Raw genomic sequence first — 21,429 nt, 5'->3', positions numbered from 1 at the left:
AAAACAGGGTACAGAGTTGAGTGAATATGACAACAGTTCTATTTTTCATTCACGCCGTCACAGGCTGTTTCTTTCATGAACACGATCCCTGACTTATGCAGTTACTGTCACCGCCGTCCATTTTCCCGTTGTCTTCCTCCCGGAGCTCTAAGGGCAGGTCTGCAGGGTCTGCTGCCTAGGGCGCTCCAGAGTCTCCGCCTGGGCGGGCGAGGCCTAGCCCCGCCCCCTCATGCATATGTAGTACCCCAGCCCGGCGGCCCGGCCCCCAGACGGCCATTTGTAGCGGTGCTAGAGGCTGCGTTCGGCTGCGCTGCAGAGCCGCGAAGAGGATCGCGCTCCCTGGCCGCTGCGTCCTCTGCCCTGGAGCCTTCTCGGCTCTCCTGCGTCTCGGGCAACTCCCAACCAGTCCCGGGGATAGCGCTCCGCGGCCCTCCAGGCCACTCGCGGGCCCCGCGCGCTCTACCGCCTGTAACCCAGCCGGCCGCACTCGTCCCCGGAGCCGGGCCTAGGGCGCGCGGCGGCCGGGCTGGGCTCGGGGCGTCCCGATGGCCGCGGCCGGCTGGCGCGACGGCTCCGGCCAGGAGAAGTACCGGCTCGTGGTGGTCGGCGGTGGCGGCGTGGGCAAGTCGGCGCTCACCATCCAGTTCATCCAGGTGCTTGGAGACGGCCTGCGGGGTGGCGGCGGCGGGGTGGCGCTACCTGTGGCCGCGGCGACCCCGCCCGGGGCGCGCGGGTGCGGGGCTCCGGCGCGTGCGGTGCGCGCGGGTGCGGTTTGCGCGGGGCCAGGGCGCGCGGCTGCGAGGGCAAGAATAGTGTGGAGTAGGCGCTGCGCTCCTGCCCTGCGGCCACGGCGCCGCGCTGCTGCCCGCCAGGCGCCCGGCGCGGCGTCCGAGGACTCCGGCTTCTCAGGAATGTGGCCCAGAGGGCGGAGCTGGCCGGGTGGGAAGCGCAGTTCCACCTTATCGCTGCGGTCAGGGCGGGAGCCGGCGGGTTGCAGCCGCGCCGCGGTGCCGGGTTTCCTGCCCCGAGGGCCGGAGTGGGGACCTCGCGCTTGCCTTGGTGGCAGCGATGGCCCGGACTACTTGGAGGCTTCGCACCACCGGCTCCCAATAGTGTTTTCTCTTTGTGTGTGTTTGAGCTTCTCTTACTAGTAGTCTGTTAGGTGGTATGTCCGGGTGGGAGTGTTTGATCGTGCCCTAGGGAAATAATGGCTTCGAGGAAGTTAAAAATGTGCTTTGATAGGGGCGAGACCATTTCCTTGGAATTCCCGGTGCCTGCCTGCTTCGCGCTTAGGTGAAGTTTGGGATGAGCCCCACTAGGAGGGGACGAATATGAGTTTTGTATTGCAGCCCCCACCCCCACCCCCTCCCGGTTGCTGGAGGAGGAAAGTCGGGTTGTGTCAAAGAAAAGGGAGGTAAAATGTCTTTAGACTTTATTCTTGGTTAAGACGCCCGATTGATTTTTCTTTCTCTTTTCTTTTTGATTTTTAAAAAGCAAAGGCAGCTCTCCTTGCTTTTGTCACCCTGAAAGGCGTGGCATATGTTGGAGAGAGCGCAGGTACCCTAAGTAACAAAGGTATTTTTTTACTGTATTAAAGGGGACGGGTGGCGAAGTGGTTTTTGTTTGTTTCACCCATTTGTTGAATGGATAGACTTAAAATAGCTTATTTTGTTTCGCTATAACTGTGGTGTTTATAGTGTTAAGACGCACAGTTCCATAACCTAACTGATAGTCAGTTTCACACCAAGTGAATGAACAGTAATTGCTCCTGTAATATTTCATGGAATAAAAAAGTGCTGCTCAACCTTTGTATTCGGAGAGGATGTTCATGTCATGAGCGTTGACAGCATGTTCGGTGGTGGTGGTGGTGGTGGTGGTGGCTGCGGTGGTGGGGGTGTGGGTTTAAGTTTACCAGACTTCAGCCTGGCTTTTGGCAGTTGTTATTTGCTTGGGGCCAAAAGAGACTTTTAAGTGGCTGACAGCAAAACAAGTCACAGATAACTCTCCCTGATGGCTGGTTTTGGAGGGAACCAAGAAGACAGAGGACAGTCCTGGGTTCCAGAACTGGTGGATAATATTTGTTTAGGAGATTTAAATCAGAAACATTTAAGTTTTTGAAGGAAGATCATCCAAACATGATTGCTTCCATCAGGTAAGGTATTTGAGAAATAGTTTTAAAAATCCTTACACTCCCAGCAATGACTGTCTTCCTCAAGACCTTCTAGAATTCATTTGTTGAATACTTTGTGAGTAGTCTGGTATCTAGAGGCTCTAAAATGAGGTCAAGTAAAGACATGCGTGGCAATGATTTATACCGATAAGGACTTTTGAATCCTACAGACTTGAACTGTGCCTTTTGTTTATTGGCTATGAAAACAACCACCCAAATAGCCTTTCTGAACCTCCAATTTTCTTGTTAGTGAAATAGCTCTCAGTACATGTCCTTTATAACTTTTACATTATGAGAAAGATTTTAGCGTTGCGTTGAGCCTGTGTGCTGTGTTGATAATGTAGTCACTTCAGTATGTGTGTGAGATGAGACCTTTAGATGGAAAGGGAATTCTGATTTGAAGGAGTCAGTGTGGGAAGGCTCTAAACAAGCTCTGTGGGGCTGGCAGGTGTAGCGCAGCGTAGAGTGGTTTGCCTGCTGTGTGGGAAGCTCTGCATTGGAGCCCTAGTACCAAAAAAGAGCACTGTGTCTTATGGGGGTTGTGTGAACGTGGGGAGTCACAGGCCAGATTGGAAAGAGGAGGCCAGTGTGTGGGGAGCTGGGAGTAGGAGAGGCGTGTGTGACTTGGGGTTTTGGGGCTGGTGAAACAGGAACATAGCTCTGGGGTTGACTTGGTGAGGAGGAAGGAGGCACAGCACCTGTGTGGAGCCCATTCCCCTGAGCATGATGTTGGGTAAGTTACTGAACCTGTCTGTGCTATGGCTTTTAGTCATCTGGAAGCTAGGATAATATAGTTATACAGCTGTGGACATCAAATGGATTAGCCTCAAGGTCTTGGGACAAAGGTGTGGGTCTACAAAGGCCACCTCCATTACTCTGGTAATCTTAGATTATGTAACTAAAGCCACAGTCTATCAGCTACATCTGCACGCATATATAAACATTCAACACCGGACGTGAAAACATACATGCCACACTCACAATCTCCCCTCCCCATAAAAGGGACGTGTGCATTTAGATCACATTTCAGTTTCTGTTCTCCCTCCCAACCCTGACCATGCTCCACCACCTCACCAGGCGCTAGGGATCAAACCCAGGACTTTGGCAGGGTAACCTTGGCATACCCCTTTAAAACTATCTTGCTAAGGTTCTTAGTCTTGAGTTCTGTGGCTAGCCTTGAACTACTAGTGCTCCTGCTTCAGCGTCTCAGGTAGATTAAGGTCTGTACTTAGCCTGGCTGCTCATACTTTAAAAAATAAAAGCACATTCTATTGGTGAATGGAACGCCTAAGTGGTGAGTAGCCTCTGGTTAGGGCATAATTTTAACATAGAGTGGGAGACAAGAGTTGGGAGTCTCAGCTTCTTCCAGTCCAGATAACTGGAGGTCTCTGCTTCTCCCACTTTTTATTTAGGGCTTTGAGTTCTTTTCTGTGAAACACTGAGTTTCATTCAACAGATCTCTGGCTCTTTGTAAATCTACGGTTCTTCTGTGTCCTGACTGGCTGGTATCTTTGGTCTAGTTTCTTAGGTTTTCTAGGTCTCAATTTCCCATCTGAAAAAAGGAGAATAACAGAGTGCTTAGGGTTTTCTTTGAGTAAATAAAATGCCAGCAAATCAAACCACCGGGCACAGCCGAGACTGAGTAAGTCAGTGATCACCTTATTTGTGGCTATTTGGTGTCTTGATGTTCTTCCAAAACAAAATTTGTAATTTTTCCTCAATCCATAATGTAGACCATTATTTTCAGTCTTCTCTCTTTCCACCGAGAGGATGAGTGTTGGGAAAACATTATTAATTTAGGATTGATTTTTTTTTTTTTTAAAGAAATGATGGGACTGAGGCATGGCTTATGGTAGTTCTGTTACCGTGTCTTTAGGGTCAAAGCCTAGGCTGGGACACCCCAAACAAGCTAGGCTCTGACCGTTGTCCTTAACACACCAGTTAAAGAGACGTGCAATGGTGAGAAGCAGGAAAGTACGTTTACTGGATATGTCCTTGGGACGAGGAACAAATGAAGGGGGCTGGCGATCCCTAAGTCCATGCTTGGGGTACAGCCGTGGCGTTTGGGTTTAAATAGAAAGGAAGAGGCAGGCTAGCTAAGCAGGCCGGGTGAAGACGTGATCGTTTCCATTATAACTTCAGTTTCAACTTTAAGGTGATCGGGTAAGTTGTCAGAATTGTGTGAAGTCTCGTCTTGGACTCAAGCTCCTCTTCTGGCTGACACCAGGGCATCATCAGACTTTCTCTTCCTCTAGCATGAGATTCCTGGAGGAAGTTTTAATTCTTTGTGGTCTGTTGTTTCAATAGTTGATGGCACAAAAGTTAATCTCTCTGCTCTCCTGTCCACATAGTTTTAGCACATGTGTTTAGCATTTTTCCAGGCCCTGGGTTCAGTTCTCAGTTACAGAACACAAAGACACGAATAACAACAAAAAAAGTAATCGTTAAGTTTGGGGGGCGGTTAATGGTTCTTTGGCAGCTCCGAGAAGAGACTGTATGTGTTTCCACAGATTTAAAGGCATAAATTAGCCCATTGCTGTCCTTTTAGCATCCTAACTTTTTACTTAATCTGTTTGTCAGATTTTTGAGCTGTTTAGGGGTTAAGTGGCCTTGGGATGTAGCCCAGGCTGGCTTGGAACTCGAGGTTCTCTTGCCTCAGCCTCCTGAGTGTTTTGATTACAGGCGTGCTCAGCCTGTGTGTCTTACTCTTGAGCAGTCATCTTCGCTCTTGTTAGTTTGAACAGCTGCCTCAAACATTGTTTCCGCCTAGTCGATACCTGTTGAGGAAGGCATTTATTTCCATGTCCTGTAGTAGATCACATATCCTAGATTTGGAGTCCTGTGTTTGTTGGTCGTTACTTGATCCATGTGCCAAGGCCGTGCCTTTAACATCAGTGCTGTTCCATTGCTGCATCTTGGAGACACATGCTGTAGTTAGAAGTTAGTTACCTAAGAGCAGGCGAGATGACTCAGTGGGCAAAGGCCTGCCTACTTGAGTTTGGTCTCTCGGACCCACATAATGGAAGGAGAGAGCCAACCCTTGAACATTGTCCTCTCACCTGTATGTGCTAATTTGATTTTTTTTTTCTTTTCTAAAAGACAAGGTCTCTTTGTATTAGCCCTGGCTATCTAGACCAGGCTGGCTTTGAACTCACAGAGATCAGCCTGCTTCTGCCTCCCAAGTGCTGGGATTAAAGATGTGCACTATTACACCCAGCCAACGTCTAAGACTTTGAATTTTATTTAATTAACTATTTTGAGATAGGCTCTTATAACCTAGGCTGGTCTTGAACTTGCTGGGTGTCAGAGGGTGACTTTGAACTCCTGCTGCATTCCCCTCCAGTGTGCACCAGCATGACAGAGTGTTCTTCTCAGCGAGTGCATTGTATTAGGTGGTTAGAGGACAGTCGATGCCTGTTTATTTGATTATTTATATATTTACCTTTAGGTTCAACAACCCTAAATCTAGAAACTTACAGATCCATTTTGAGCATCATGGGAATGCACAAGTACAAGGCTGTGATAGTACAACTGTACAAATTGGAAGCCACCTACACAGAAGAACAGTGGAGTAACAATAGTGTGTGTCCCAGTGAGCTGTGCAGTGTTTGCTCAGGATGGATGAAGAGGCAGTGTGGCGGAAGACACTGTCACTACTAGCATTTGAGAGGCAGAGCCATAGGCAGTTAGATCTCTGTGAGTTTGAAGTTAGTCTGGTCTGTATAGTGAGTTCTAGGCTAGCTAGGGCTACTACATAAGGAGACCATGTCTCCCTGCTGCCCTTCCCCCAACCCCATGACATGGAGCTAGGAATGGCTCAGTGGTTAAGAGCATTGGCTGCTCTTACATAAACCTAGATTTGAGTACTGGAACCCACATGGTGGCTCCTAACTATCTGTAACTCTAGTCCCAGAAGATCTGATTGCCTTTTCCTGGCCTTTCCAAAGCACCAGGTCCATAATGGTACACAGATATACGCACAGGAAGACACTGATCCACATAAAGAATTTAAAAAGATATCAAGCTCTTTGTTCTCTTCTCTTCCCTGCTCTTCCTCTCTTCCCTGTCCTTTCTCTCTACCCCTACCCCTTCCCTCCACGTGCTCATGGCCGACCTTTCCTCTCCTCTCCTCTTCTTCTCTCATTAAACCTCTCCACGTGGAAAAAAAAAAAGATATCAAAAATAATTGCTGGGGGCGGAGGGGAAGGCTCAGTAGGTAAAGTGCTTGTCGTGCAAGTGTGTGGACTGGAGTTTAGATGCCCAGAACCCACTAACATGTTGGGTGGGTGTGGTGGCCCACCTGTCTAGCACTCAGGAGCAAGCTGCCTAGTGAGTAGCGGAATCCCTGAGCTCTGGGCTGAAGGAAAAGACCCTGCCTCAAAGTATAAGGTGGAGAGTGTGATTAAGGAAGTCACTTAACATCAGCTTCTGGCCTCCACATGTGCTATGCACAATTCCGCACTCCTGTGCACCTCCATGCATAGATGTATATTACCTACACATTAAAAAAAAAAAAAGTCCTGTCATAGTGTGTGAAGGAAGGGAAAACGCAGAAAATAAGTTTGTATTTGCTCATGGGGACAAAACCGAAACAGAACACAGGAATGCTTGAAGAGGCTGATGGGGTTAGTGACCCACAGAGGGAGGAGGGATGAACTGGAAATGATGGTGGGAACACGGCCAGGGACCCTTCTCAGAACTATTTCCTGACCTTCGGGATCATGTTAATGTTTTACCCACTCAGTAGCAAACAGTAGTACAATTGAGCAGTGAAGGAAAAGGGACATCTTAAGGTACAGCCAGGCGTGGGTCATATACACCGGTGATTCCAGCTTGGGAGGTAGACCTAGGAGGGTCTGCTGCCTAAGACCAGTGTGGTCTCTGTGAGATCTTGTTCCAAGAAACAAAGAGGATGGGCTACAGGTCAATGAATGAGCCAACTGGTCAGCCTAAGGACAAACGCATTGAAAAGACCAGGGGAAGTGTTTCAGGTAACTTTTGAACCCAGTGTTTGGACTGTATCCTCAGGATCAAGAGGGACCTGAAGCAAACATTGGACTCTGGTTGCTAGGCTCTGCCCCTCCCCCGCCCTCCGTCCCTCCCTCCTTCTGCCCTTCCGCCCTCCCTCCTTTTCTTTCTCACGTAGGCATTGGTTTACAGTGTGTGGCACTTTTGTGTACTAATATTAGCAAATAAGAAAGTGTAGTTTGGAAGATAGGGGCCATTGTCTCATTGCTGGGGGGAGGCTGCAGAATCGGCAGGGGCAAAGGTTAGCATGAACGCTGATGTTTGATTGACGTTGACCGTCTTGGTCTGAACTCACCATTTAAAAAGTTGATGGGCACAGAAATGTGTGTGCATGACTCCCTTGCTGAGCACCCTTTCAGCTCCATCGAGAGCTGTAGAAACGATGGACCACTAACATCCAGAGTGTCAGACGGAGCTTTAGGGAGACATCTGATGTCAGGGCTGGGGTTAGAGAGTACAAGGTGAGCTTGGAATGTCTTGCAGTCTAAGGAATTATTCAAAAAAAACCAAAACGATGGTAACTTGTCAGAGAAAGACAAGCCAGCCTGTAAGAATTCCTCTGTGCTGAGTTGGGCCAGTTTTATCATTAAAATAAACAACTGCTTATTGCCTATAAAGAATCTATGTGGTTAATCCCGGCACTGGGGATTGGGAGGATACAGGAGGATCATGAGTTTGAGGCCAAATTGAAGCACATAGCAAGACCTTGTCTCAACAAAGCACAGACTTGATCTATGGCTACACGATAAACGAGTGGCACTTTGACTAATGAATGAACACACAGGAAATAGCAGAAGCAGAGAAAATAACCATTCGACAATCCTAATGATTAAGCAAGAATCATAAATGAGTATTAAAACTAGTAAGAGAGGTGATGGGTGTGGCGGGGTGAGCTGTTGATCCCAGCTCTCCCGAGGCTGCAGCTGGAGGGTCCGGAGTTCCGGGCTAGCATGGGCTATGCAGGAAAGGTAGCTGAGTCTTCTTATCCTCTAACAGAGGAGGTACCTGGCTGACCTCACTCTGATATACAAGTTTGCGGGGAACCCCAGTGAATCCCAGGGAGGTTTCCCGCCCCACAGATTACACTTCCACAGTTGTCCCAGGGCATCCTAGGGAGGTGCCCTTTCTCAGTCACGCTCCCCCAGCCAGCATCTTCAATGTTGCTGAGGTTAATGGTAGTGAGCAGTTTGTTTCAGAGGCTTTAGCTTAACCGTGGATTGGCTATCCCGAGAAGCGTGTCACTGGGTAGTTTTGTCTTGTGAACATCATGGAGTAAGCTGGCACAAAGATGGCTAACACATGGCTGGATGCTGCCACCTCCCTGGGACTGATACTGTGTGATTATGCCAGTGAAGTCTAGTTAAGGAATAGCTGGGCATTGAACAAAGTTATGCCTAACATAACCAGACCTGAGCGTCGAGGGAACCAACCTTTTCTCTGTGTAAAGACATCTTTCCTAAGTTTGCAGTTGATGTCTCGGCATGATGGCACACAGGCAGACAGGATGCTGGAGAAGTAGCTGAGAGCTGCCTACTGATCGGAAAGCAGCAGAAGAAGGTGAGGGAGAGACCGAGCCCACCCTTAGTGAAAGCTCTTCCTCCAGCAAGGCCACAACTAATCCTGATCAAACATTCCACAGCTAGGGACAAGACATCCAAGTATGTGAGCCTGTGTGGGCCATTCACAGTCAAGCCACCACACGTCCACTCAGCACGTCTTCATGAATGTAGTGTGCTGAGGGCTGCAGAGATGATGACTCAGCGGTCATGAGCACTGGCTGCGCTTGCCGAGGACCCTGGTTCTATTCCCAGAAGTCACACTAGGAGGCTCACAACTACCTGTAACTCCAGTTGTGGGGGAGGGGGGAAGTAGAGGATGTGGGGGTTGGGGGTTCAGGGGGGCATTGCACGCATGTTGTGGTGGTGCATACACTCATAAGCATCAATAAAGGTAAAGAGTGTATAGCATATGTTACTGTACTAATTCTGCTTATCTTTTTGTTAGTTTTTTATTTTTTGTTTTACTTTTTCCTCCTACCCCTATGCCGAGGCTAGAAACTCAGGGTCTCAGGTAATGAACAGTGAGCTGCATCTGTAGCTTTTCCCTTGCCCTCTCAGCCACTCTTTGTCTTGATTTTTTTTTTTTTTTTTTTTTTTTTTTTTGGCTGGGGTGGTTGTGGTGGTGCTGGTGCTGGTGCATTGAATAACTTTCGGCACTTTCTAATGAGAACAAATAGGTTTGTATTTTCTTTCCCATGATGACAGTGAGGGCAGACGTACGGAAATGGTGGAGATCTTGTTTTGCTTGCTTTTGTCTGGCTCCCTCTCGTTCTCTCCTGCAGAAGTAACTTTTCCCTGTGTGCCTGGCCCACTTATCATTGCAGTGGAAATGTTTCTCAGGATGCCACTACAAGTTTTCCTTTGTTCCTAGCTTTGCCTGGGAAAGTGGTGAAGACACTCTGGGGGCTGGGAAGCTTTTCAGCCCCGTTTTTTTGTATTTATCTTTTTCTGTTATCTTCTGAAGTGCCAGGCTATTCCTGCATTGGCTGCGGAATGTTTCTTCCATCCTGTCCTAAGCAACTCCATTCTAGGCAGTTCTGTAGATTGCCTTTGTCATGGTTGGCGTTTTCTGGACGTCTAGCATTATTATCTGAAGCAGGATTAGTGAGTGTCTTTTGATAGCTCAATCTGATTTAAATTGTGGCAGTGCTTTCTTAAGACCAAAAAATTGTTATTTTTCCAAATCTTGATACCATTTAATGAAACCATTTCTTTTTGGGTAATTATTATTTTTGCCTTTGTGGAGAAGAATACATATTTCTTTATTTATGAAGAAGCATTCTTGATGTTGGAAGTCAAGAACCAACCCGTGCTGAGAGACACGGCTGTAGGGTTCTGACCCTCCCATTGTTTTGATACAAAAGGGCTGGTTGACCGCCAGGGTTTTTCAAGACAGGGTTTCTCAGTGTAGCCCTGGCTGTCCTGGAACTCACTCTGTAGACCAGGCTTGCCTTTAACTCAGAGATCACCCTGCCTCTGCCTCCCAGGCATTGAGACTACAGGCGTGTGCCACCACCACCCAGCAGTCTTTTTATTTTCCTTTTTTTTTTTTTTAGAATGTCAAGAAGATGATCTCAGCATGAGGAATTCAGTGTAGTTACCTAGCCTGGACTTTAGGCAGAGGGGTATGGTTTTAGAGAGGTTATAGGGCTTTCACTTCAGAATTTATTTTTTCATTGTTGGAATTGAACCTAGGGACTTGCCTGTGCTATGCAAATGTTCTACCACTGGGCTGCAATGCCAGCCCAGCTTTCAAGTTTTTAAATTCTTCACTGTTCATCTTTTAGCACTGGAGCACAGGGAAAGAGGTTGGGGAGGTGTGTGTGTGTGTGTGTGTGTGTGTGTGTGTGTGTGCCACAATATTAAACATTGGTATCTTTTTCATGATTTCATCTATAGACTTTTGGTTTTCATTACTCCAAAATCAGGTAAATGTCTACCTGCTTCTCACTATACAGTGCTTTTCCACTATCCAAAATTTTTCTTAGCATTTAGTACTTACTGTTAGAACATTCGTAATTTCACTTTGGGTATCCTCCTTATTCTTTAGGATTTCTTTATTGCTTATTTTTTATATTATGTGTGTGCGTGTGCATGTGTGTGTGTGTGCAGCTGTGCACAGGTGAGCGCAGGCACCTGTGGAGGCTGGCTGAGGGTGTTGGAGCCTCAGGAGCTGGAGTTAGAGATGGTTATGTGCTGGGAACTCAGCTTGGGTTCTCTCTAAGAACAGCAGGCGTTCTTAATTGCTGAGCTGTTCCCATCTTAAGTTTTTTGTAATTTGTGTTTGGAGAAAAGTTGCGTGGGTCCCTTTGGTTGTGGATCAAAGGTCAAAGAAAAGGACCTGTACATTTTCTGTGCCTTAGATCAGTAAGGACATTTTTTACATTTTGGTGGTGTTGGGGACTAAGCTAACTAAGAGCTTTGTCCTGTTATAACTTGCTTTGCCACTGGGCTACATCCTCCGAGCCAACACTAATGATGGATTCTTGTTCTGTCAGCCCAGGTCTCCCAGTTGTCCCCCAGTCTGACCTCTAGCTTGTGATAACTCCTGACTTAAGCCTCAGTAGCCAAGAACACAGGCACGTGCTGCTGTTCTAGCAGGATAAAGAATTTCATTAGCTTCGTCTGTATTTTGAGATGGAGCTGAACTCTGTACTCTAGCCCGAACCCCTGTTTTATTTCTCTGGCACCGAGGATGTCAGCGTAGATACGGTTTCAGAAGTCGAGGCTGATACTGGGAACTGACCCCTCTCGGCCTTAGTTGTTATCCTAGGTGGTCTCGGAGAGCACCGAGCTGCTTGTGAATCACGTTTAGAGATGCTGGTTCAGCAGGGTAGGATTGGATGGCTGTGGACAAGTCTGTCCATCCCCACCGGTACTTTAGACTAGACATCGATTTCAGCCCCACTCACCTCCACACTCTTTTAGACCCTGTGTGCTGGCACAGAAGCAAGCGTGTTAGTGACTAATTTGTGTCTTTAACTTTAGGTTGTTTGACATCATACTTGGATTTGCTTGTGCCTTTAATTCTTCATAATTCGATTATAAGAATCGCAGGCCAGGGACACCTTTGTTATACACAGCTAAGCGGACTGTCAAATACTGGTTGATGTTTATTAATTGTTAGCATTTGGCGTTGAATAAAACTTAATTGGAAATCAAAGAGCCCTTAGGAGCAGGCATGATGGCCCCGCTTGTACTCCACTGGGGAGATGGAGGCCGGAGGCTCTCAGTTCAAGGTCGCTCTTGGCTGTACAGTGAGTTTGAGTCCAGCCTGCACTGAATGAAACTGTTTCAAAACAAGGTCTTAGGAAGAAATGAGTTGTGTCTATTTATGTCCCCATAGCAGCTGATGCCGAAGACGGCGAAGAGCCAGCTTTCTGTTGGATTTCGTTGTTTCTCTGTAATGAGGAGATGGTTTATGATACATGCGGATCTGAATCTCAAGGTTTCATTTCAGCAGGGCTGGGGAGATGGCGTAGTGGGTAAAGTGTATGCACGTCCTTTGGATCCCCAGAACATATAGAAACCAGACATAATAGTGTGCATTTTTAACCCAGCTGGTGAGCAGAGACAGACAGATCCCAGGGGCTTGCTGGCTAACTGTGTAGTCAAAAGGACATGCTTCAGCTTCAGAGAGATAAAAAAACGTGTTGACAAGATGGCTCCAGGGCAAATGTGCCTGCTGCCCAGGCTGATGAAACTTGACTTCTATTGGAGACCCATATGGCAGGCAGAGGACCACGTGTCCTCCAGCCAGACTCTGCATGTGTGCATGCATGCACACACATACACACGTCATGGTAATGGATCTGCACAAACTCTTCTGTAGCCCAAATGGTGTTTGGATAAGATAAGTCTTATTTTAATTTCTCTGGGGATTCTGATTTGAGCAATGTGAAAGAGCCTTGAGAGAAAGGGGTTGAAAAGTTGCTACTTTTGTCTTATTTCCTGGTGGGTTTTTCTCCTAAAGTCTTATTTTTGGTTACATCATGGCATGCGCCTGAGATTAGAACAGCCAGCAGTTAGCTGGAAGGACAGGACTGGTAAGTTGGCAGTCATGTCTGACTACAAGAGGCTTGTGATAGGGAAGAGTGTTGATGGTTCAGAAATGACGTGAGAAAGATGTGACCGTGAAATTTGTGACTTCAGGTCTTTCGTTTCTGAAAGTAAGAGTGGCAGCTAGCTGAGGTAGGGGTTTGCCTTAAGCTTTGTGTGTGCATTTTGTGCATGTGCACACAGGCTTGTCTTCAACTCAAGTTAGTTTAACCTTAGAGAGGGTGCCTGTCATCATGACACTTGTCTGTGTGTCCTCAGCTGAGGCAGAAGGATCACCAGGAGTTTGAGGCTGGCTTGGGCCACAGATGAGACTCTTAAGAGAGAGAGAAGTTCATGGGGTTTTGAAATAAAGGAAATAGAAACAAAATTTAAAGCAGAGGTTGGGGGTTTTGTTTGTCCATTTTGTGACAGGGTTTCTCTGTGGAGCCTTGGCTGTCCTGGAACTTGCTCACTGTATAAGGCTGGCCTCGAACTCAGAACTGACAGCCTCTGCCTCCCAAGTGCTGTGCTTAAAGACGTGTGCCATCATGACCCGGGAAAGCAAAGGTTTAAGTCTGTAATTGCCTAATGAATTTCCATTTTTAGATAGATTTATAATAATGTATTGAAACTCTGTATTATTTGAGGAAATATGCTGGCGTGTGTATGCCAACAATTCGATTTTAATGAACTGTTTTTTAATTATCAAATCATTTAATATGAAAATATTTTTTCTTGTAACCCCTGTGTTTTATGGACAAGCCCTTTCCCTTCACTCTGATGTTAAGAACAGGGTGGGTATGGTGGGGGTGCATTTGAGTATTACAGAGTTCATCACATCTCCAGTCTCCAGGCTCCTTACCATTGTAAAGTCTGGGAGGTTCTGTGGTCGTTAATTCACTAATCAAAACCTTTAGTTTGTGTGTAAGATTGGCTCTCCCTACGCTGGTTGCCTCAGCTGCTTTTGGACCACAGACCCCAGCTGTCCTGCCTCAGCCCGCCGAGCACCGGGCTAGATGCAGATGGCCTATCGGCACACACTGCTTGAGTGGGTATGAAAATAGGGCAGAAACCTTTACCGACCGACCGTGAGTTGCTGCGAATCTCCGTTTTCAGTTTTAACCTGTGGAGGCTTACCCATGCTCTGCTTACTGTATATGATGTACCCACTGCAGGGTTCTCTGTGGCCAGCAGGGTTTCAGGAAGCAGCATTAGTCAGATGAAGCTGTCTGACACGGGTTACTTGAGTTTGTGGTTTTGGATGAACAGTGCGTGGTGCACAGCTGCTGCTCCAGCGGCTTTGTCCCAGCTGCCCTCCTTGCCTGTCACAAAATACCCCACATTCCTTTTCCTAACCTCCTGTGGTTCTCAAGACCATTACTTAAGCGGATCCCCGTGATCCTTACGTCGAATGACTTCTCCACCACTAATCACTGTTTGCCTACACCAATCCCAGCGTGCGTTGTGTAACAGATTTAAGCCCGGCGGGTCGTGGTGATTTGGGGTTGTGAGTTAATGTTACTGCTGTGGGGATATTGATGTACAACAGTTAAGTGACGGCCATTGGAAAGGGTAACAAACGTGATGCTATCCCGGCAAGTAGCTGGCCTCTGGGTAGCGAACCTGCATCCTCTCGTTTCTTAACTCACCTGTAGGTTTCAGTAAGTGTAAAGGGAAAATCCATGTAATAAACACCCTGTTATATGGCTAATACGTTCCTTACTGGGTAGCCCTGCTTGTCTTGCAACTTGGCTATGTAGACTAGGCTGGTCTGGGATCCTTGTACAACGCCTGCTTTCCTCTGCCTCCCCAGCGCTGGGATCGAAGATGTGTGTCACCAAGCCTGTCTGCATGTGTGATTCTCTGTTAGACATCATACTGAAAGTTACAGGAGTTGCCTTACTTGATCTCTAATTACTTTAGTGTTTCTGTTTCACAGGTGCGGAAACCTAGACTCAGTTGTTTAGTACTTGCTCAAAAACCCTCAGTGGCAACAGAGATTTGATTCAAATTCACTTTTCTGATGATAAAGTCAGTGTAGAATGGGCCAATCCTGATAGGTCAGTGTCACTGTGCACGCATTTCTGTCTTTACAGAAGGGGCCGTTTACTTGATCGCAGAGCTGGGGTTAAATGGGGAGCACAGTGGTCGTTCCAGCACCCCTTCTCCCGTCCTTTGGTCCGTGGTCTGCTCTTAGGCTGCTGTGTACAGTCATCGAAACTAGCCTCTCATAAGTCCCTGCCTCATACCTAAGTGAGTGACTGCTCCTAGGGGTCTTTATTGCCTGCCTCTGTGTCCGTCCTCCTTTCTCCCAGCCCTTCTCTTGTGCTTATTAAACTCTTACTCTTTTTTATTTTTATTGATTGATTGATTGATTGATTCAGGATCTCCATTATGAAGCCCCACCTGTCTGGAACCTACTTTGTAGACCAGACTGGCCTTGCACTCACCCAGATCCACCCGTTTGAGCTTCCCAAGAGCTGGGATTAAAGGTGTGTGCTATCACGCCGGGCCTTAAACTCTCATTTTGAGAAAAAGTCTCACCCATCACAGTCATATACAAGACTCTAATGAAGCTGGAGTCTTTGTTGTTGTTGTTTTGCTTTTTTTCTGAGATGGTTTCTTTGTGTATTCTTGGCTGTACTGGAACTCTGTAGACCAGGGTAGCCTCAAACTCAGAGCTCCGCCTGCCTCTGCCTCCTAAGTGCTGAGATTAGAGCTGTGTTCCACTGTCACCTGGCTCACAGCTGGATTCTTACCAGATGTCTTCATTTGTCCTGTTGTTCTTAATTAATTCTTAGTCATCTTTCTGGCTCAGGTTCTCTTCTTAGAAAGCCTTTCTTGAGGGCATATTCACGTGGTCCCCTGGTCCCTTCCAGCTGCTCCTGTAGTATCTTGGGGACTTTTGTTTGTTTGTTTGTTTTTAGACTCCCCACCTCCCTGACTTTGTTGTGCTGAGAAACAACCCAGAGCTTTGCCTGCATTGCAAGCACTTGCTGGTGCTGTGCCCCCTGCCCTTCGAGCTGAAGCCCCTTCAGTATGTGCCAGCCGAGGACTTGCTCACATACTGCCCTGTCGACATAAGAGCCAGGAAAGCATAGTCACACTTAATTTAATTTACCTGGTTCTGACGTCCTCTGCAGGGAAAAGAAAATGATTCCGGCCCAGGATTTCGCCAGGCCTGGATGTTGCTTTTACCTTGCCCTGTATTTTTAGTCTTCCAGTTGTTTGCAGGAGATCCCCACATTTCGGGTCTGTATGACACACCATCAGAGTTAAATGGTATGTTTGGGCAGCTCTGGCATACCGTGCTGTTGTATCGTTCTCTAGCACATCATTGTGAAGGGGCTTGCGTTTGTCTATCTCATTATCAATGGCAGGAGACCTCAGTGCTTAATTAGCTCAGCGCTGAGAAAGTACTGTTGTTGCCTTTGTAATAAGTAGACAACTGTGTGGTTAGGGGGTCACACAGTTAACGGTGACCAGTTAAACGGCTAATGTTATTTTAGCCGTTGGGTTGTGTCTCTTTTCCTTTCTGTGTCTCTCCCCTAACCCCCAATAGCACTGCACCTCTACATTGCATTTTGTGTCATGATATTTTTCATGTCTTCAAAACTTTCAGGCCAAAGTTGTTATGTTTTAAAAATATACCTTTTATTGTTTTTAAATATGTCGTCTGTGGAGGGCGGAGGAGCTGGGGTTAAGACAGTTTTGAGTTAACTGACGGGAAAGGAGGGAGCACTGGGAACCAAACCCAGGTCCTCTGCAAGAACAGTGTGTCTTCTTAACCCCGAACCTCTCTGTTGTCCGAGGACCTGAGAGGCTTCTGGGGCAGAGGTGAGCATAGCTGAGGCCTCTCTGGAAGCACATGCTATCCCCATGTGTGGTCCCAGCTCTGGTAATGACGGTACCGATAAAGCTAGCGTAGGGCCAGCTCTGCTCTGAAATGCAGCCTCAGAGGACTGAGCCCTCCGTCCTGGCAATGCCAGAGCCTCGGAAATGCACACGAGCCACCCAGCAGGTTCTAGATAGTACTTAGCTCCGGGCTGGGTGGGGATGGCTACAGAGGAGACACCAGAGTCTTCAGTCGCTAGTGTTTGTGGGTAAGTGTGCATGCCCGTCTTGCTTTTCGTTCACAGGAGTCTTTGAGTTTTGGTCTTACTGGAGTTAGTTATCGCCAGTAAGAAATGGGAATGTGAGTGCTCTGCCTAACTGTGCAGGCGGACGGAGACTTAGCTCCTGACTTGATGTTTGTTGACAAGACAGACGTGTTCTTCTGGGGCTTTCCTTAAGGGTGGGAAATAATTTTCTCTCCATGTCTACTCAAACAGTAAATAAAACTTGGTTAAGATTCTTTTTACGGTAAAAAGTTCCCATTTGTGGGTGAAATGTGTGTGTCCGCTCAAGTGCGTGCACACACACTTGCACAGAAAGATGTATGCTGTGATTTGCTTTTGAAATGGCTTTACATGATTTCTAAAAATTACTGTAAATCTCTGTGCCTGATTTAATCTTGGTAGTTACTGGAACCGATGATTAATTTGCCCCAAGTTTTCTGTATGAAGGAATGATGCCTTTGGCTTTTCACAGCATTACTTTCTGTATGCACAATGCATGCTCACAGAGTATGGCTTTAGGCAGGTGTGAGTAAAGACAAACTATCGTGTCCTAAGCCTGTGTTCTGAGCTATTCCCTTTACCAGCTCGGCCATGCAATTCACTCTTTTATGAAATGGATAACTTGGGTTAGGTGTGGTGGCACACACTTGTAGTCACAGCACTCTGGAGACCAAGGCATGCCAGTTGGAGGCCAGCCATGGCCGAACAGTGAGACCATGTCTCAAAAAACCCCATGCTGGGGTGATGGTGGTGGTGGTGTTGGTGGGAACTGGGGGATGTAGCTCAATTGGTAAAGTACTGACCTAGCACACAAGTCCCTGGGTTGATGGCTAGCACCACATAAACTGGCACCATGGCGCTCAAACCTCCACCATGTCGCAAATTGGCAGCTAGCCTGGGGTATAAGATCCTGTCTCCAAAAAGAGGGTGGCGGTGGTTGGAGTGGAGAATGAAAAGCAGAGGGAGGAAAACTTGAATGGGGAACATTTTCATCAGGAGTTAACAAGTTCTCCGAGATTATAGGACTATTAATTTATTTAAGCACGTGTGCTGCTGCCCTTGGGCAGCCTTGTGAATTGCTGAAATCCTTTTGCAGTTTTATGAACTCACAGAGATGCCCCTTCGTCTGCTTCCTGAGTGCTAGGATAAAGGTGTGTGCCAATGCTACAGGCTGGGTGGTTACAAGGTTAGGAAAAAACAAACAAACAAATAAAACACTTGGCAATTGTTTTACAGAATTTGGCCTTATTTGGAAAATTCTCCTTTCTGGAGAGAATGGTGTAGGAAAAATATTAAGGTATATGTCAGTTACTTACCCAAAATGTCCAGAAGAGCAGAAGTGTTTGGATTTCACTGTTTCCCTCAGGTGTGGGGGAACAGGCATAGGTGAGCATTCTCAATTCAAAAATTCAAAATGCATATAAGTCCAGACCTTTCCAAATATTCCATGACAAAAATTTTGGATTTCAGAGAATTCTGGACTTTAGTTTCTATCCATTAAGAACATTCTAGTTATTATCTGCATTGCTGGGGACTGAATTCCAGGTCACCACACACGCTGGGTCCAGGATGGATGAACATTACTGATTTCCATATTAAAGGGGCTGGGACTGTAGGCTGTACTACAAGTGTTTGCTTGGCATGTGTGAAACCCCTCGGTTGTTTGATTGACAGCAGGCAAAAATTTCATGAGGAAAATGCTGGTAATCGCTGGGTTCAATAGCTTACTCCTGCATCTCAGTACTTGGAGGCTGAGAAAGAAAGATTAGGAGTTCAGGCCTTTACCGATGTATTGCCCCAGTTACACAGTGAGTTTGAGGGCAGCCTGGGCAAAACAGCAAGACCCTGTCTCAGAAAACACATGCACTCATGTATCTATCTGTGCATGCATGCTTGAACATGCACACAGCTCCCTCCCCATCATGCCAAACAGAAAGTAATCAGAGCTGGGAGTGTAGTACTGGGCGGCAGAGTTTGTGCTATGTTCTTAGCACCCAAATAAACAGTTAAAACACTACAGCAGCAGGCTTTTAAAAGGGAATGGTTGGGACAGGGTGAGAGGTTGGGGGAGTGAGGTAAAGGCCAGGGAAAGAGGGCTAAATGCTCCTGAGTTGAAGGTTTACATTGTAATTGTCTGATGTTTCGGGGTATTACTGAGCAGTCAAATCTCTGGAAATCAGTGGGATCTCTGGTCTGGGCTCCCATATTGATGCGTTAGTGTGGTTTTGAAGAAGGGTCTTGCTATGTAGCCTGGGTTGAGCTCAGGCTCCTCGTGCCTCCTCCTCTCAAACTCAGGGATCCCAGGCATGAGCTACCCTGCCTGCTGCTCACGTGGTTTTTTGAGATCTTGAAACAGCGTTTCATTTCTGGAGTGGTTGCATTTTATAGATCCATTCACTGGTGTGATCTCCAGAACAGAACCATTCGTTTTGTTCTTTTGTAAATAGAATCGCTAAACGGCTATGGCGGTGTTGGCGGCATTGCTTAGTGGTAAAGTGCTTTTTTGTTGAAGGCCTGAGTTTGATCATTGGATTTCACATAAAGGAGACAGGATGAACTCTACCAAGTTTTCTTCTGATCACCACATGTTCAAAGATGTGTACACACACACACACACACACACACACACACACACACACACACACACACGGTGATGATGATGATATAGACATTTAAACATCTTGAAATGCAACGAGTTTGGAAACTGGGCTGTTGGCAGTGGCTGGCAGACACACCTCTATTTTTTGTATGTATGTAAAGGATTCTTTGGTCAGTCTGTTAAAGCCTACACAATACTCCCCAACACTCACAAATTATGCTGAAGATAGATTTAGGGTCTTGGTCATCCTTTTTTTTTTTTTTTTTTTGGTTCTTTTTTTTCCGGAGCTGGGGACCGAACCCAGGGCCTTGAGCTTCCTAGGCAAGCGCTCTACCACTGAGCTAAATCCCCAACCCGGATCTTGGTCATCCTTGACAGACATTCTACCACTGAACTATACTGTCACCCCAGAATGCTATTTTAATTATATATTGAATGTATCTAATTATAAAGGGGAAGCAAATACATCTAAATACAGGCTTCAACCTAGTAAAACAGTTGTTCTTTTTGAGACAAAGACTTGTTCTGTAGACCAGGGTGGTCTCAAACATGGAGTTTCCTTGCCTCAGAGAGCTGGGATTACAAGTGTCTCTTATTCTACCCCAGATCTGACTTCTGTTGTTGGTAGTCGTAGGTGTTTCTGTCACAGTTGTTGAGAGAAATTCTGAACACAATCACAGATTTAAATCCTAGTTTTAGTAACAAGAGTGATAGCCATTTGACTTCAGCTTTGAGTCTTCTTCATTGTTTATTGGAATCTACATCATTACAGCTTTGAGCCTTCGTTTCCGGAGCTGGACAGATTTCAAGGATAAATTACCTCTGATTTTTTTTTTTTTAAAGTAATACATATCGTATACTCTGGCAGCACTTCTGCAGAGAGGGCTGACTTCGAAGTCTACTACAGGTCCCTGCAGAGACTCAGAAGCAGAAACAGCCAATGCTGGCTGACGGGTTGTTCAGTTAACTTTGCTTGGGAGGGTTAAGGTGGAGGGACCATCCTCTTCATTCCGGTTTCAGCTTGCCTGCCCAGCTATAGGGCTATTTCTCTCTGTCTCTTGACTTCCTGGGAGATCAGACAGACAATTTCAGCTTGGTAGAGTGATTTTTCAGGGTGAGTGGCAACATTTTGGTTTTGTTGTAAGGCTTAGTGAGGAAATTTGGTTTAAACCAGTGGCTGCCTATAAGTTCCAGTAAATAGACATTGTTGAAAATTCTCCCAAGTTTCAAATCCCAAGAACTCAAAAATCCTGGTTTTAATGAGCAGGATAGCCATTTGACTTTAGCTTGAGTCTTATTTTAGGGTTTACTGGAATTTAGATTATTACAGCCCCCAGCCGTAGTTTCCATAGCTATATAATATATGGTCATGGTGCCAGGGTGTGGGCTCGTGGTGGGCACCCACTTAGCTGCTTCTTTTGTATATTTTATTCACACAGCATCGCAGTCTGCTAGTATTCCCATTTTATCAATTTGAAAGAAAGGAACCTCCCTTCTCACTTCTTTTTTAAAAAAAGTTTAAAAAATTTTTTTATTATGTGTTCATGCATTTTTGTCTACATGTGTATGTCTGTGCACTGTATGCACTGTATGCGTGTTATATTCTTGGAGGCCGGAAGAGAGCGGCGGGTCCCCTGGGCCTGGAGTTCCAGATGATTATGGGCGCCATATTGGTGCTGGGAACCAAACTTAGGCCCTCTGTAAGGGCAGCAAACACACTGACTGCTAGCTAAGCCATCTGTCTCTGCAGCCCCTGCAACTGACATATTAACTGATTGAAAACTGAAGATGACTAAAATTACAAAATGCTTACCTTACTATTCAGTAATAGTAGCAATTCACAGAAGCAATTCAGGAGACGGCCAGGAAAGGCCAGTCTCTCCCTGCTTCTTGCTTCTTGCTCCTAATATGTTTATC

The 21,429-nt window shown here is 46.5% G+C and overlaps 1 protein-coding gene across 1 annotated transcript in view; it reads left to right on the top strand.

Moving 5' to 3' along the window:
- The first annotated feature begins 282 nt into the window (after positions 1 to 282).
- Rras2 (RAS related 2) overlaps positions 283 to 21,429 on the top strand; it is a 69,358-nt gene continuing 48,211 nt past the window's right edge. The window contains 1 exon segment of the mRNA NM_001013434.1: positions 283 to 653. Coding sequence (NP_001013452.1) covers positions 546 to 653 — 108 coding nt within the window. The 5' untranslated portion in view covers positions 283 to 545.

The sequence above is a fragment of the Rattus norvegicus genome, chromosome 1 (assembly GCF_021556685.1).
Source record: "Rattus norvegicus strain SHRSP/BbbUtx chromosome 1, alternate assembly SHRSP_T2T, whole genome shotgun sequence".
Classification (NCBI taxonomy): domain Eukaryota; kingdom Metazoa; phylum Chordata; class Mammalia; order Rodentia; family Muridae; genus Rattus; species Rattus norvegicus.
Note: the sequence above shows the minus strand (reverse complement) of the source record. Positions and strands in the feature narration are given on the sequence as shown.